The 15,430-nt window shown below is 49.2% G+C and overlaps 1 protein-coding gene across 1 annotated transcript; it reads left to right on the top strand.

The window, feature by feature from the left end:
* The first annotated feature begins 1,076 nt into the window (after positions 1-1,076).
* On the top strand, positions 1,077-1,649 carry LOC135577653 (olfactory receptor 14J1-like). The gene has a single exon (XM_065047785.1). It carries the CDS (start codon positions 1,077-1,079, stop codon positions 1,647-1,649), a length of 573 nt encoding a protein of 190 aa, XP_064903857.1.
* Positions 1,650-15,430: the final 13,781 nt, after the last annotated feature.

The raw sequence follows: 15,430 nt of genomic DNA on the forward strand, positions 1-15,430 counted from the left end.
GAGAGCCCAGCAACACTGAGCAAGGACTGTCCTTGGCTGGGAGGGCAGAGCTGAGATCCTGTTCATGTACAATAAGAGCGGTCAGTGGTTTGCAGATCAGCCCTTGGAAACCATATTGCTCTGCTCTCAGCAGTGTCCAGTTTCTGCTCAGGGGAACATCTGGGGCTGATCATCCTCCAGCTCAAAGGGATGCTGGCACAGGGCAGCTGAGACCAGGACTGATGGACGGACCAGCTGTCCCCACTCTGCACTAAGGGACAGTCCCTTTGTCTGTCAGCACCCACAAGGTTTCACTTGCAGTGAAAGCATCGTTAAGGCATTTTTGCCTTAACAAACAAACAAACAAAACCTCCTCAGCTGTGGTGGGGCAGTTAGAATAAAATAAACAGAACAATATCTCTACAGCTCTGCTCTGCCATTAGGTGAAATGGGAGAAACTGTGCTTAAATGGTCTTTGATACCACGAGTTGATATAATCTGAGACCACCCCACTTCTCTATTTTCCTGTTGCTGTAGGGCAGGACTGAATTCAGTATAGTCCACAACAAAGGTGCCTCTTGCCAATGACACTGTCAGCCAGCACCAACCACAGCTCGTGAAAGGGACCTGAACAGGGTAAGTCAGCCTAGGGGATTTCCATGAGAACTGGAACACATTTTGCTCAGAGAACTCTGCCCTAATTTCTCACTGCCTTTTCCTCCTTGCACGGTCCTCATGCCCACAGGCAGCCAATGTCCAACAGCAGCTCCATCACCCAGTTCCTCCTCCTGCCGTTCACAGACACACGGGAGCTGCAGCTCTTGCACTTCTGGCTCTTCCTGGGCATCTACCTGGCTGCCCTCCTGGGCAACGGCCTCATCATCACCACCATAGCCTGGGACCAGCACCTCCACACCCCCATGTGCTTCTTCCTGATCAACCTCGCCCTCCTCGACCTGGGCTCCATCTCCACCATTGTCCCCAAATCCATTACCAACTCCCTCTGGGACACCAGGGCCATCTCATACTCAGGATGTGCTCTACAGCTCTTTTCATTTGCATTCTTGATAACAGCAGAGTATTCTACGCTCACCATCATGTTGTACGACCGCTACGTTGCCATCTGCAAACCCCTGCACTACGGGACCCTCCTGGGCAGCAGAGCTTGTGTCCACATGGCAGCAGCTGCCTGGGCCACTGGGTTCCTCTATTCTCTGCTGCACACAACCAATACATTTTCACTGCCACTTTGCCAAGGTAATACCGTTGAACAGTTCTTCTGTGAACTTCCCCAGATCCTTAAGCTCTCCTGCCCAGATGCCTATCTCAGGGAATTTAAACTTCTTGTTTTCAGTACTTTTGTCATTTTAGGATGTTTTGTGTTCATTGTGGTGTCCTATGTGCAGATCTTGAGGGCCGTGCTGAGGATCCCCTCTGAGCAGGGACGGCACAAAGCCTTTTCCACCTGCCTCCCTCACCTGGCCGTGGTCTCCCTGTTTATCAGCACTGGCTTGTTTGCTTTCCTGAAGTCCCCTTCTATCTCTTTGCCATCCCTGGATCTAGTGGTGGCAGTTCTGTACTCATTGGTGCCTCCAACATTGAACCCTCTCATCTACAGCCTGAGAAACCAGGAGCTCCAGAATGCAGTGTGGAAACTGATACCTGGATGACTTCCAGAAGCTCTAGACTGTCCATCTGTTTCAGTATATGACTCATAATGTAACTCATTACAGGTCCATTCTTTCTCATTAGTTTGTTGTTGTTGTCGTTAGTTTTGTGTTTGTGTTGTCTTTTGTTCTGCGTCTTTTTTTTTAACTTTAATAATGTTATCCACAGAGGAATGTGGACAACCCATTTCAGCTTCATTATCTACTTCGCTAGTGTGACCCTGTGACTATGTGAACATGGGGCTCTATTCTGTTTTTAGTTTAAAAAACAAAAATGTACCTGCGATGACTTGTCTTTCTGACTGATACCCAGGCATCTACAAAAGAACCAAAAGTCCTTCCTCACAAGTTCCCTACCAAGTGCAAGGGGAAAAGAGGGACCTAAAACCTTCCATGGCGAAAATGCAATGGGGCAGTCCTTGAGGTGCCCTCCTACCAGGAATGGGGAATGTTCCCATCCCTTAGGAAATCCTTCTCTCCCTCACGACCTGCATGGTGTTTTTGTTTGGGAAATCCCTCATTATTGTGCAGGTGGTGGCAAAACAGCATTTGCACAACCCGTGGACTTCTTCTTGGGACATTTGTTCTCCCTGGAGACCTCCTGCATATCCACTCCCCTATCCCAGCTGATGGGCAGCTTTGTGGCTGGGGACAGCACCATCCCTGCTCATCATTGTGTTAGTGCTGTTTCCTGCACCTTGTCCTTGTACAGAGCGCTCACTACTGGTGACCACATCCTGCGATCAGTACTGGGCTGTGTGTCATCCCCTGCCCTCTACAAGACTCATGACCTGGGACATCTGTCTCCAGTGGGCAGACACACTAGGGGCTCCTCTGTCATCTACAGGAATCGTTTCAGTCGTGTCCTGGGTACAGTTCTGTGGTCCCAGCAGAGCTGACCACTTCTGTGATTTACCGCATTGCTGGAGCTCTCATGCAGTGACACCGTGACACTCAGGCTCTCTCCATTCCCATTCTCCTCTTCCTGTTCACATGGGTATCCTCTGTGTGTATCAGATCTCCATGGGTAGGCAGAAAACATTCTCCACCTGTTCCTTTCTCCTCACCAATGCTGCTGTTTTCTACAACACCCTCATCCTTGTCTCTGTGATGCCCAGAACAACCCTTTTGAATAGTTTAACAAAGCCCATCCTCATGCTCCTTTTCAATCCCCCCATCTACAGCCTGAGGACCAGAAAGTTTGCAGAGAGGGAGACACTTAAAACATGCTCAGGAAAGCTGTGAGTGGCACAGAGGCCCCATTGGAGTCGTGGGCACTCAGGAAGAATTCACTTCTGATTCTCTTCCAAACAGTGCCTGATGGGCTGGACAGGTGTTTACTGTGCCCCTGGCACTCCCCTGGAACTGTGAAAACTTTTGGTGTGGGAAGGGCCAGAGAGGTGCTATTAGAGCTGGCTGCAGTCATTGTGAGATCTCTCTGAAACATCTTGGAAAATCCAGAGAGAGCAGGGAGATTCCAAGATCCTCAGAAAAGGCAAATAACAAACCCAGCTTCCAGAAGGACAATAAAGAAGACTGGGACTATTACATGTAGATCAGCTTCACCTCATTCCTTGGGAAGGTGATGAGGCAAATGCTCTTGCAACCATCTCCAGGTCCTTGAAGGACACGAAAGGGATGGCTGAGGCCATTGAAGGACAAGAAAGGGACGGCTGAAACCGCGTGAGAGGAGAAGGAAAGGCATGTTGTGTACCTGGACTTTTGCAACTTCTTGAATGTGGTATCCCAAAGTCCTAGAGCAGGTTTCTGATGTCTGAACTGAAGACTTGGATGATGCGATTGGTGGGAAGTTGGCTGGCTGATCAGGAATGAATGCCATCAGCGGTACTGATGGAGCCAGATACTATCAGCATCCCTCAGTGACCACAAAAATTACACAAAAATGGCTTAAGAGCCTAGCATTCTGGAAATTAAGACTTTTTCAGCTATTTCATAGAGATTGTTGTTTGTTTGTTTGTTTCTTCTGCATAGCTTTGTATAAAATTTACATTTTAGGCTTGATTCAGTTGTCCACACAGAGGTCTCCACTGTCTCCAAGATACTCTGGGTAACTGAGGCACCCAGGTGGGAAAGATAAGCCAGGATCCCTTCGATCCCTTCTGGTTCATGCGCCGGTTTGCAGGCACGGTACCTCTGGGGTGGTGCAGGGCTTGATCTTCCTCCAGTGCTGCTGGGTGGGCTGTGAAGAGGCCTCTCCAGCACAGAACTACAATGAGTCCCTTTGGGTGCTGGCTGAGAGGTCACTTCTGACTGGTCAGCACAGGGGACAGAGGCACTCTGAGGTCATGAAGGTCATCAGAAAGCTTCCCCCAGCAAAGATGACACATTTAGGGTGGTCAGGGGGAACCTGTGCAAGAAAGATGGGAGATTTGGGGGAAGGGAGAGAGACTTTGCCAAAAGACATGAAAGAAGAGGTAAAATGGGTTTTGGTGATGTTCTTGTGAAAACAGACTGTGAAAACATTTCTGTTTAGCCCCTTGTTGTGGTTTAGCCCTAGCTAGCAATCACAACCACGATAGCTGCTCGCTCACTCCCACCCGCCACCTCCAAACAAGGGAGAGAATTGAAAGTGAAGGGAGAAACTCGTGGATTGAGATAAACACAGTTTAACAAAATAGCAAAATAATACTAATATACCACCACGGCTAGTAACACATATAAAATGGAAAATGGAATATAAAATAAGATACTCAATTCAATGCCTCACAAGACCTTGGCTCCCAGACAGCGACTAAGATAATAGGCTCTTGTATTCTCTTTGTTCCACTTCAAAACCACTGGAAAGTTACTTGGAGAAAAACATTATCTCTGCCCCGGGGTGTTATCTATTTTTTCCCAAGCTAAATCGAAACAATGACCATGCTAGCTGCAAAAAAGTTTATAACTGCATGAAGAAAATTAACTCAGTTTCAGTCAAACCAACACAATGAGATTCGAGCTAACTTTTCTAGATGAAGATGTGGGGCAGGGGGGCTGGAACTAGATGATCTTTAAGGTCTCTTCCAACCCAAACCATTCTGTGATTCTAAGGGAAGAGGGAGATGTGTTCCCTCACCCTCTTCACAAGATAGAATACCTACTACAACACAGTAAAGACATTAATACCATGGCAAAGAGCGTAGACTTTGTATTAACATGTTCCCAAGCGCAGCAAAATCAGGAGATAAGTGGCACAGACAGAAAACTCAGTGACCTGCGCAGACACTCTCCACCAAATAGCTATTATAACTGTAGCACCATTAATACAAAACTGCCCTTGTCTCATGCCCTACGTTGGGCACAAAAAGGAATGTAGTGGGTTAACCTGGCTGCCACATTTTAGTTTCCACCAAACCACTCAATCACTCTCCTGCTCAAGAGGACACGGGGAAGAAAAACTCATTGTTTGAGATAAAGGCAGTTTAATAAAGAAAAGCACAGATTGCCTGTGGAAGCAAAAGGATTTATTCTCTGCTTGCCATCAGCAGGTGATGTCCAACCCTTTCCTGGGAAACTGGGCATCAGTTCATGTAGCAGTTGCTTCAGAAGGCAAATGCCTTTATTATGAATCCCTCCTGCACACCTCGGCCCTTCTCATGGCTTTTATTGCTGAGCATCACAAGAGGACAATCAAGCTCCAGCTGTTCTGACTATACTGACTGACTTCCATGGTCATGGGGAACCTGAGAACATTCCCTGCTGCCATCAGGGGAAGACTCAGAGGGGAAGACACCACAACACCATTCGGGTTTCCACTCTCCTGAATGGGAGTTCAGGAGGTCTCAGGTCTGACCTCTCCTCACAGCACGTTCAGCTGTGGAGTGAGACCACGTTGCTCAAGGCTTTACCATGTGGGGGCTGGAAAACATCCAAGGACAGAGACAGCACAACAAAGCTGGGGAAGCTGCTCCAACGCTTTGATGCCTTCACTGAGAAGAATATTTTCCTTATCTGCAGCCTGAACCTTCCTTATTTCAACATCTGACTATTGTCTATTATCCTCCTGCCAAGCAAGACTGGCTCCACCTTCTGGAAAAACCTCCCCGCAGGGACAGAGAGGCTGTTACAAGATGCCCAAAGCCTTCTCTTCTCCAGGCTGAACAAGGCCCTTTCCCTCAGTTTCTCCTCCCAACAAGTGTCCCAGTCCCTGAGCATCTTAGCAGCCCTCCACTGAACTCCCTCCCAGTTATCAACATCTTCAGGGGTTAGTCTATGCCAGGTGCAGGACCTGCCCTTTGTCCTTCCTTGTCGTGATGTTCCTGACAGGACAGCCCTCCTGCCTACAAGGTTTCTCAACTTAGCAACATCAACAAATGTGGTGGGAGTCGTCTCCTCATGGTCACAGATTATCAAAGTATTAAACTGCCCAGGTCTCAGCAGAGTCCCCTGTGCTGCCCCACAAGCCCCCAGTAAGTCCCAGTGGTCTCGAGGTTGGGCATGAGAGCCCTTCACCACTGCTCCGTCAGCCTGATATCCAACTGTTTTTCACCCATCTGTTTGTCAGCCCATCCGACTGTAATGGCCTATCTCGGGTTCAAGAACATTGAGGGACACAATGCCAAGAGCCTTGCTGAAGCTGAGGTAAATGACATCCACTGTTCTGCCCTCATGCAGAAATGCAGTTACTTCATCATGAAGGCAATCAAGTTTGTGAGACATTAATTACCCTTGCTAAGTCCATTCTGATGGTTTTTGGACACATTTTGCTCTATTAGGTGCCCATAAATGTCACCCAAGAGGACTCATTGGACAGGTCACTCCTCACCAAAGTGTTCCTGTGCAGCTTGCGGTTCCCTGGCTGGCACTTTTGGCTGCAACATTGGGTTTTTCTCACTCACAAGAGACCTCTACCAATCCTGTGACCTTTCAAAGGGGATGTTCCAAAGATGTGTTGATCTCCTGCAACATCCTTGCCACTATTCTGCCTGTTATATGGTGTATTTAATTTCTGTGATCTTTCACCTATTTTCACCTGTCCTGATATAATGACTGTTTCTAAAGTCCCGTTTTCAGTTGCAGACTCTCTAGACAAAGACCCTTTTCATCATTCTCCAGTTTTCTTTTTCTCTTACTCTTTATTCATTCAGATTGCTCTCAACTTGCCAGCTGCTGTTTTGAACTTCAGGTAGTTAAATGTTTGCCTGTTTTGCAGTAGTCTAATTGTCTCCTTAGCCAACTCTTTAATTATGTTTGTATCTTTATTCTTTTATCTGCTTACCTAAAACATTTCTCATAAGATTATCCCTTGTTGAAAGACAATCTTATTAGAGACAGCTTGTACTTAACTTATGGTGGAGGAGTGCATTTATTATTTATGAAGCTTAATTGTGCTTCACTTTTCTTTGTTTGTCATTAGCAGAAATCCTTCAGTGCCTGTGTGCAGCCAGTTCTCTGTGAAGAGCAGGTGGGAGATGGTGCAAAGGAGCTGTAACATCCAGCTGAACATGCGTGAACAAATCTGATGTAAGGAAAAGTGAGAACAAGTCCCAGGGGGCAACAGGAGAAAGGGTAAGGTTGGGCAGGTGAGGAGGAGCCTTGTCCATACCATGTTGGACCTCAAGGGACTGCTTTTCCTACCTGTGCAGACCTACTGAGGAGACATTCTGGATCGTTATCAACGAGAGAACGCTACTATCACCTCTTCACTGAACTGAAAAGGAACATAATATGCCCTTCAAAATAAAGAATAATTACTGCTAGGTGCATTTTGAAATCTTCCTTCTTAGCTGCATTATGAAACAGCTCAAATTAGTTGTAGTGTCTTGAAGACTTGAAGAAAATTACAGGAAGGGAAATAGTTCATTAATACTTTCTGTATTTTAATGAGCCCCATGGTGTATTTGGCCCTTAGTCCATGAACTACAGATACTGAGAGGAGACTGAACAAATCGCTCAAGAGGTGGAAGTCAGAAGCGCAACTCAAAGTACCTTGAAACATTGATTGACCCCACTGAGGGTCATTATTGACAAAGCCTCTCCATGGACTCGTTAGAGAAGATAATTGAAGGATGTAATTGCAGGTAGGAAAAGGCACTGTACAGGTCATTCTGCTATGGAGAAAATCCTTGGTTTGCTTTACCAGCTAAAGGCCAAACCCTGACCCCAGGCCCTGGGAAGGCAGATCCCTCATGTGTGGCTCAGGGCTCTTCCTGGAGCAGTGGGGAGTGAGTTTGAGCAAGGCCAAGTGTAGGAAACTGTACAACCCCTCCTGGCTTCCCCAAAAAGGGGCAACGAGGATCAAGGTCCAGAGCCTCAAAATAGAGTTTATCCTGGTAGGTCTCAGAGACAGATACAACTGCCATAGATACAGATACAACTGGAAACATAATTTTATTTTATTTTTTTATTTATATTTATTTTATTAAAATTACAAATGTTAATAGAAGAAGGAGAAGGAGGAGAGCTGGCTCCTGCTGCAAACTTGCCCTGGGAGAAAGAACCCGAGAAAGCCAGGGCACGAGTGGTGCCTTGGAGGGCAAGAGCAGTGGGCATGAACCGAGCCAAAAGGGCCCAGAGGAGCTCTGACAGGTGGTCATGCTCAATGCTGCAGAGGAAGGCAAAAAAAACCCCGGGGACCAGGGCCAGTCTGCCCCGGGGGAAAATTCCTTCCTGACCCCAACACTGGCGATCGGCTGTTCCCTGAGCATTTGAGCGAGACCTGGCTCCTCGGCCCACAGGCTGGTCATGCCTCCCAGAAGACCACAGAATAATAGCAGGATAGAATGATAGGATGATGATGTCTCTTCTCTTTCTCTTCTCTCTCTCTTCTTCTCTTCTCTTCTCTTCTCTTCTCTTCTCTTCTCTTCTCTTCTCTTCTCTTCTCTTCTCTTCTCTTCTCTTCTCTTCTCTTCTCTTCTCTTCTCTTCTCTTCTCTTCTCTTCTCTTCTCTTCTCTTCTCTTCTCTTCTCTTCTCTTCTCTTCTCTTCTCTTCTCTTCTCTTCTCTTCTCTTCTCCTCTCCTCTCCTCTCCTCTCCTCTCCTCTCCTCTCCTCTCCTCTCCTCTCCTCTCCTCTCCTCTCCTCTCCTCTCCTCTCCTCTCCTCTTCTCTTCTCTTCTCTTCTCTTCTCTTCTCTTCTCTTCTCTTCTCTTCTCTTCTCTTCTCTTCTCTCCTCTCCTCTCCTCTCCTCTCCTCTCCTCTCCTCTCCTCTCCTCTCCTCTCCTCTCCTCTCCTCTCCTCTCCTCTCCTCTCCTCTCCTCTCCTCTCCTCTCCTCTCCTCTCCTCTCCTCTCCTCTCCTCTCCTCTCCTCTCCTTTCCTCTTCTCCACTCTGCTTCCCTCTCCTTCTTTTCCTTACCCCTCCTTTCACTACCAGTGCATGCTGGGGAAATCCTTGACAAACACTTGGAACCTTGCCCAGCTTACCCATTCGCTCCATCACCTTGTGCCAACCACGCATCTACCTTCTGGTGGCCGGGAGAGCACCGGGCCCCCTTCAAACCACTCTGCATTCCACTTCCTACAGCTGCTGACCCTAGCTCCCCACTCCATCAGGACGGTGAGCTCTGCAGTGCTCCTCAAGAAGGCATTCCCTTCATTTTGCTACTGCTATCCAGCTGAAAAGGATGATCATCCATCAGATGAACCTGGAAGGTTGTCCTGCTGGGAGATGGCCTTGCAGAGGAGAAACTCCAGCTGCCTCGTCCAGCTCTTCCTCCTTCAGCCCCTGTCAAGGGATTCCACCGGCTCCTCAAGGACTTCCTCTCCGATGTCTTCAGGCTGCCTCCAGGCCAGCTCTGGCAGCAGACACGGGACGCTGCTCCCTTTTATACTGCCCCGGGGCATTGTGACATCAGCATTGCCCCGTGGTCGCATTGTGACACGGAGGTGACATGGGCCCCCAGTGTCCCACCCCACCCACTGCCCATGCACCCAGCACTCTGTGGAGGAAGGACTTCGGGGTGCTGCTGGCCCCGAGGCTGTCCTTGTGCCCAGGAGGCCCAGGGCGCTGTCCCTGCTCTTGGTGGTCACGCACTGGGCATGGCTGAAACCACCTGGGAATGGCGGTGGCATGAAATTACTGAGCAGGTTATTCACATACAAAGGAACATCTTCTCTTTTTCTTTAAAGTTACTAAAAGAAACTATGAAAAACAATCCTCTAGTACATGATGGTAATGAATTGCTCTGCGAAAGTGCTGCCATGGGTGCAGGAACCTGCCAGCCTACGTCTATTCCATTAAAGAATCTCAACATTTTGGTGCCGGCTCCATGTGTTTGGCATGTGGCCTCTCTCACCTCCTAGATGTCCAGGTAGGAAAACAGGCGGGGGAGCAGGTCTCAGCTAAACCCCAGGGCACCTGCTATGGAAAGCATAGGTGTGAACGCATAGGCATAGCCTCTGGGCTCAGGCACCAGGTTCTGTGGGCTGGCAGATGGCTGCCTGACAGCTCAGACATGGTAATTATCCCTAATTCAAGCACTCGGGGTAATGCAAGGTGGTGCCGTGTTGGAAGCGCTTCATTAACTGCAGAAGAGTAAAGACAGGCCCATGGGCAGATCCTCTGCTGCAAAGGGTCTTCACATCCTTTGGTCTCACATTGAACCTGTGCCCTCACATTCTGGATTAAAGTGACTCCAATTAGACTTAGCTTAATTCTCCCTAGAAACAAAGTAAGACCCTACCCAGTCTACTCAGCCAGTTCCACTGTCCTAAAAGTCCCCAGGCAGATGAATCTCCAAAACCAGAACATGGGCGGCTGCTCATCCTGTTGGTTATTTTTCTATCACATGCCATTTATTGAGTGTTATTGACAACAAGGACATTTTTGCCCCCAGCAGTGGGAACAGAAGCAGGAGAACAGTGTGAACCTTACACATCCTCTTCCCAAATTGCTGCCAAACTGATTCCCTATTTACATTCTCACTTAGTGATGTCCAGAGTTGACTAATTCCCAACCAAAATTGAGATGGTGTGGTCAGTTCTTGCAATACTATCATGCATCGCAACGTAACTTGTGATTTCCCTCCAGTTCGTATCATTACAAAACTAAGCATCTCTGTTTTCCTTACAAATGTGTTGCTTCCATGCTCACCGAGAGAACTTGCAAGTGTAACACTTTATTTTTTTTAAGTGAGTGGAAAAATGAAAACCAACTGCATTTCTTATATGTCTTATTTTTAACTTCAGGGGGATGATTTTTTAAGCTCCTCCTTTAGTGCATTCACTAATGACAGATATGGACTCACCTTGATGTGCTGATCAGGTGCTGGAAAAATTTTCAGCAATAGCACAAAACTTGGGGTTACACCCTCTGCTGTGTCTGCCTGCAAAGTGTCCTTTTTTTCCAATGAAAACTGCCCTGTGCTTGCACTAGATCTGACTTTTAATAGACCTGTTTTCCCCTCCCCAGGCCACAGGAGGACATTAACCCACCTCCCCCTGAGCAGCCTGGTTTAGAGCTTCAACAACCCCTCAGCTGGTCTGTTTAGGAGACGCCCCAGCCGCGATTCACCACCCTCTATGAGGAGGAGATTTGCACTTGCTGAGATAAGTGCCTCTCACAAGCAAGCAAATCACTTTCTCTAGGAACTTTCTATAGATCAAAACACTTGAGGTGAGTCCTGAGAACATAAGACACAAAGCAAGACAAAGCACCTGGGCTAATCCTGACGAGCAAGAGTTGCTCTCCACGGAGTAGTCTCTTCTGTCTTCGAGCAAAGAAAAACCCTACATAATATCAGCCTCATCCTAGACACTGGCCAACACTTTGCCAATCAAAAGCATGCTTCTGTAGATCCTTTCAGCATTTCTTCTTCCACCAATAATGCAACTTCCGTCAGGTAAGTTGCTTATGCAGACTGTGCACAGGGTTGCCTGGGGCTTTCCATACTGAGCAAACAAAAGGACATTCCTATTTCCATTTCCAGCAGCTGTACAGACTCATGACAACGATCAAAATGCCAAGCACAAGTCTAAATGGGGAGAGGATTGGCTGGAGAGCAGCCCTGCAGAAAGGAGCCTTGGGGCGCTGGTTGACAGGAGGCTCAACAAGAGTCAGCAGTGTGTGCCCTGGCAGCCAAGAGTGCAAATCCCATCCTGGGGTACATCAAACAGAGCAGAACCAACCGCTCAAAGGAGGTGATTATCCTGCTGTATTCAGAGTTGCTGTGGCCTCACCTTGAGTGCTGTGTGCAGTTCTGGGCCCCACGATTCGACAAGGATGTTGAAGTATTCCAATGAGTCCAGAGAGCAACAAAGCTGGTGACCGACCGGAAGGCATGTCCTCTGAGGAGTGGCTGAGCAATCTGGATTTCTCTAGTTTGGAGAGAAGGAAGCTGATGAGCAAGCTCATTGCCCTCTAAAAGCTCCTGAGGAGGGAAGTGTATAGGGAAGTGCTGGTGACAGGACATGTGTGAATGGTGCAAACCTGGGTCAGAGGAAGTTCAGACTTGACCCTCTACTGAGAGTGTGGTCAGATACTGGAACAGACTTCTGAACGATAGGATGAGGGGCAACGGGCACAGCATAGGAGGTCCCATCTGAATATGAGGAAAAACCTCTTTACTGTGAGGGTGCCTGATCACTGGAACAGGCTGTCCAGAGAGGTTGTGGAGTGTCCTCCTCTGGAGACATTCAAAACCCGCCTGGACACCTTCCTGTGCCATCTGCTCTGGGCGAACCTGCTTTAGCAGGTGGGTTGGGCTAGATGATCTCCAGAGGTCCCTTTCAAGCCCAACCATTCTGTGATTCTGTGACAGCTGGTTGATGCCCCAAGCCTCAGCATTCAAGAGGCATTTGGCCAATGCACTTACTACCCTGTTTTAACTTTAGATCAGCCTTGAATTGGTCATGCAGTGGGACTAGATGGTCATTCTAGGTCCCTTACAGCTGAACTATACCTCACTTCCCTTCTTCCCTTTCTCCTCCTTTCCCTAGCAGGGGGAAGCTGCAAAGCCCCCCCACCACAGCCCCACCCAGCACCCTTTGCAGGAAGCCTTTGAGGTGCTGGCCCCAAGGCAGTCCCGGTGCCCAGGAGTTCCAGGGGCCTGTCCCTGCCCTTGGTGGCCACGTGCTGGGCACAGCTGCTGGCTGTCCCTGGAGCCTTCTCTGCCCTTTGGCTCTCCAGGACAAAGCTCCTGCTCTTCTCTCCAGTCATGGCAGAAACCAGCCCTGCAACCAAGAGAAGAGCCCTGGTAGCTGTCCCCTCTCTGCACCAGAGCTGATGTCCATGAGGCCCCACAGCGAGGAGGACCAGGCTCACAAAGCCTTTTCTGAGGGGATAACAGGATGGTTTCAACCACTGCAGCGTGGAGAAAATCCCCAGTGTGACCAGAGCCATAGGCTGCGCTGGACAGTGCCAACAGACCGCCATGGAAACAAGACTCGCTTTGAATCCATTCCCAAAGCACAGCCAGGCAAATGATGACTCTTCCCAAATGAGCAAAAAGAGTCCATTGCTGCTACTGCAGTCATGTTTCCTTTTCTACCCAAACCAAGATCCACAGTTGGCCATCTGTACAGGGGATGCAAAATGCACTTCAGCCGCAGGGTAAACCTTCCACACCTCCTGTGTGACTTGCACCTTTCTCGGAGTTATTTGCCTACCTTGAGTGGTGGGAAGAGGTTCAGAACTTCTGGAAAGCCTTTAAGAGATACTCTTTGGAGTACTGAAAGAGTAAGGAAGCTACTGCCATTTTGGACATTTGCGTCAAAACTCATACACACATGGGATAGTGTGCGGTGTGTGACATGGATTTCTTTTTCTCCTTGTTCTCCTTTTTAGTAATGCCTGAGATCTTTGCTTTGGAAAAAACGTACCTAAACAAAAGAATCTGAGAACAAAAGTCCTGATCAGAGAGAAGGTCCATCTGGGCCAAGACTCAGTCTCCAAAGCTGCCAGCCATCCGTGTCTACAGGGTCTTGGGGTGCTCAAAGGCCTCAGTGGCTGGGACCGGCCTCCCTGGGGACCATCTCCTGCAGGGGCCCAGGGGCCGTGTCTCAGCTCAGCCTGGGACCTCTGGTGCCTGCCTGAGCCGTGTTGTAGGTGTGTGTGCCTGTCTCTGCCCCATCTCCTGGACGGGCCTGGGCCCTGCCCTGCAGAGAGCGGCTCTCCTGGATGGAGTCCTCAGGCCTGGCTCAGAGCTCATCGTGCTCCAGGCACAGCTACTGAGCACAACCATGCTGTGCTGTGCTGTGCTGTGCTGCTCTATTCTGTACGCTCACAAGGAGTCCAATAAAGATGGGACTGTTCGACTGAAATGCCAGACAGGTTTTAGATCCAAAAACAGTTTCAGGGACACATACACAAAGGATACAACTGGAAACAGATTTTTTTTTTTTTTAATATTTATTTTATTAAAATTACAAATTTTAATAGAAGAAGGAGAAGGAGGAGAGCTGGCTCCTGCTGCAAACTTGCCCTGGGAGAAAGAACCCGAGAAAGCCAGGGCACGAGTGGTGCCTTGGAGGGCAAGAGCAGTGGGCATGAACCGAGCCAAAAGGGCCCAGAGGAGCTCTGACAGGTGGTCATGCTCAATGCTGCAGAGGAAGGCAAAAAAACCCCGGGGACCAGGGCCAGTCTGCCCCGGGGGAAAATTCCTTCCTGACCCCAACACTGGCGATCGGCTGTTCCCTGAGCATTTGAGCGAGACCTGGCTCCTCGGCCCACAGGCTGGTCATGCCTCCCAGAAGACCACAGAATAATAGAAGGATAGAATGATAGGATGATGATGTCTTCTCTCTTCTCTTCCCTTCCCTTCCCTTCCCTTCCCTTCCCTTCCCTTCCCTTCCCTTCCCTTCCCTTCCCTTCCCTTCCCTTCCCTTCCCTTCCCTTCCCTTCCCTTCCCTTCCCTTCCCTTCCCTTCCCTTCCCTTCCCTTCCCTTCCCTTCCCTTCCCTTCCCTTCCCTTCCCTTCCCTTCCCTTCCCTTCCCTTCCCTTCCCTTCCCTTCCCTTCCCTTCCCTTCCCTTCTCTTCTCTTCTCTTCTCTTCTCTTCTTTCTTTCTTTCTTTCTTCCTCTCCCTCTCTCTCTCCCTCTCCTCTTCCTCCCCCTCCCTCTCCCCCTCCCCCTCTCCCTCTTCCTCTCCCTCTCCCTCTCCTTCTTCCTTCTGCTCTTCCTCCTTCTGCTCCTCCTCCTCTTCTTCCTCTTCCTCCTCTTCCTCTCTTCTCTCTTCTCTCTCTTCTCCTCTTGCTTCACCTCTTCCCTCTCTCTCTCCCTCTCCCTCTTCTGCTCTCTCCCTCTTTTCCTTCCCCCTCCTTTCACTACAAGTGCATGCTGGGGAAATCCCTGACAAACACTTGGAACCTTGCCCAGCTTACCCATTCGCTCCATCACCTTGTGCCAACGACGCATCTACCTTCTGGTGGCCGGGAGAGCACCGGGCCCCCTTCAAACCACTCTGCATTCCACTTCCTACAGCTGCTGACCCTAGCTCCCCACTCCATCAGGACGGTGAGCTCTGCAGTGCTCCTCAAGAAGGCATTCCCTTCATTTTGCTAGTGCTATCCAGCTGAAAAGGATGTTCCTCTTCCTCTTCCTCCTCCTCCTCCTCCTCTTCCTCCTCCTCTTCCTCCTCCTCCTCCTCTTCATCTTCCTCCTCTTCCTCTCTTCTCTCTTCTCTCTTCTCTCTTCTCTCTCTTCTCCTCTTGCTTCACCTCTTCCCTCTCTCTCTCCCTCTCCCTCTTCTTCTCTCTCCCTCTTTTCCTTCCCCCTCCTTTCACTACCAGTGCATGCTGGGGAAATCCAAGACAAACACTTGGAACCTTGCCCAGCTTACCCATTCGCTCCATCACCTTGTGCCAACGACGCATCTACCTTCTGGTGGCCGGGAGAGCACCGGGCCCCCTTCA

This window comes from Columba livia, unplaced genomic scaffold (assembly GCF_036013475.1).
Source record: "Columba livia isolate bColLiv1 breed racing homer unplaced genomic scaffold, bColLiv1.pat.W.v2 Scaffold_132, whole genome shotgun sequence".
NCBI classification, from domain to species: Eukaryota; Metazoa; Chordata; class Aves; order Columbiformes; family Columbidae; genus Columba; species Columba livia.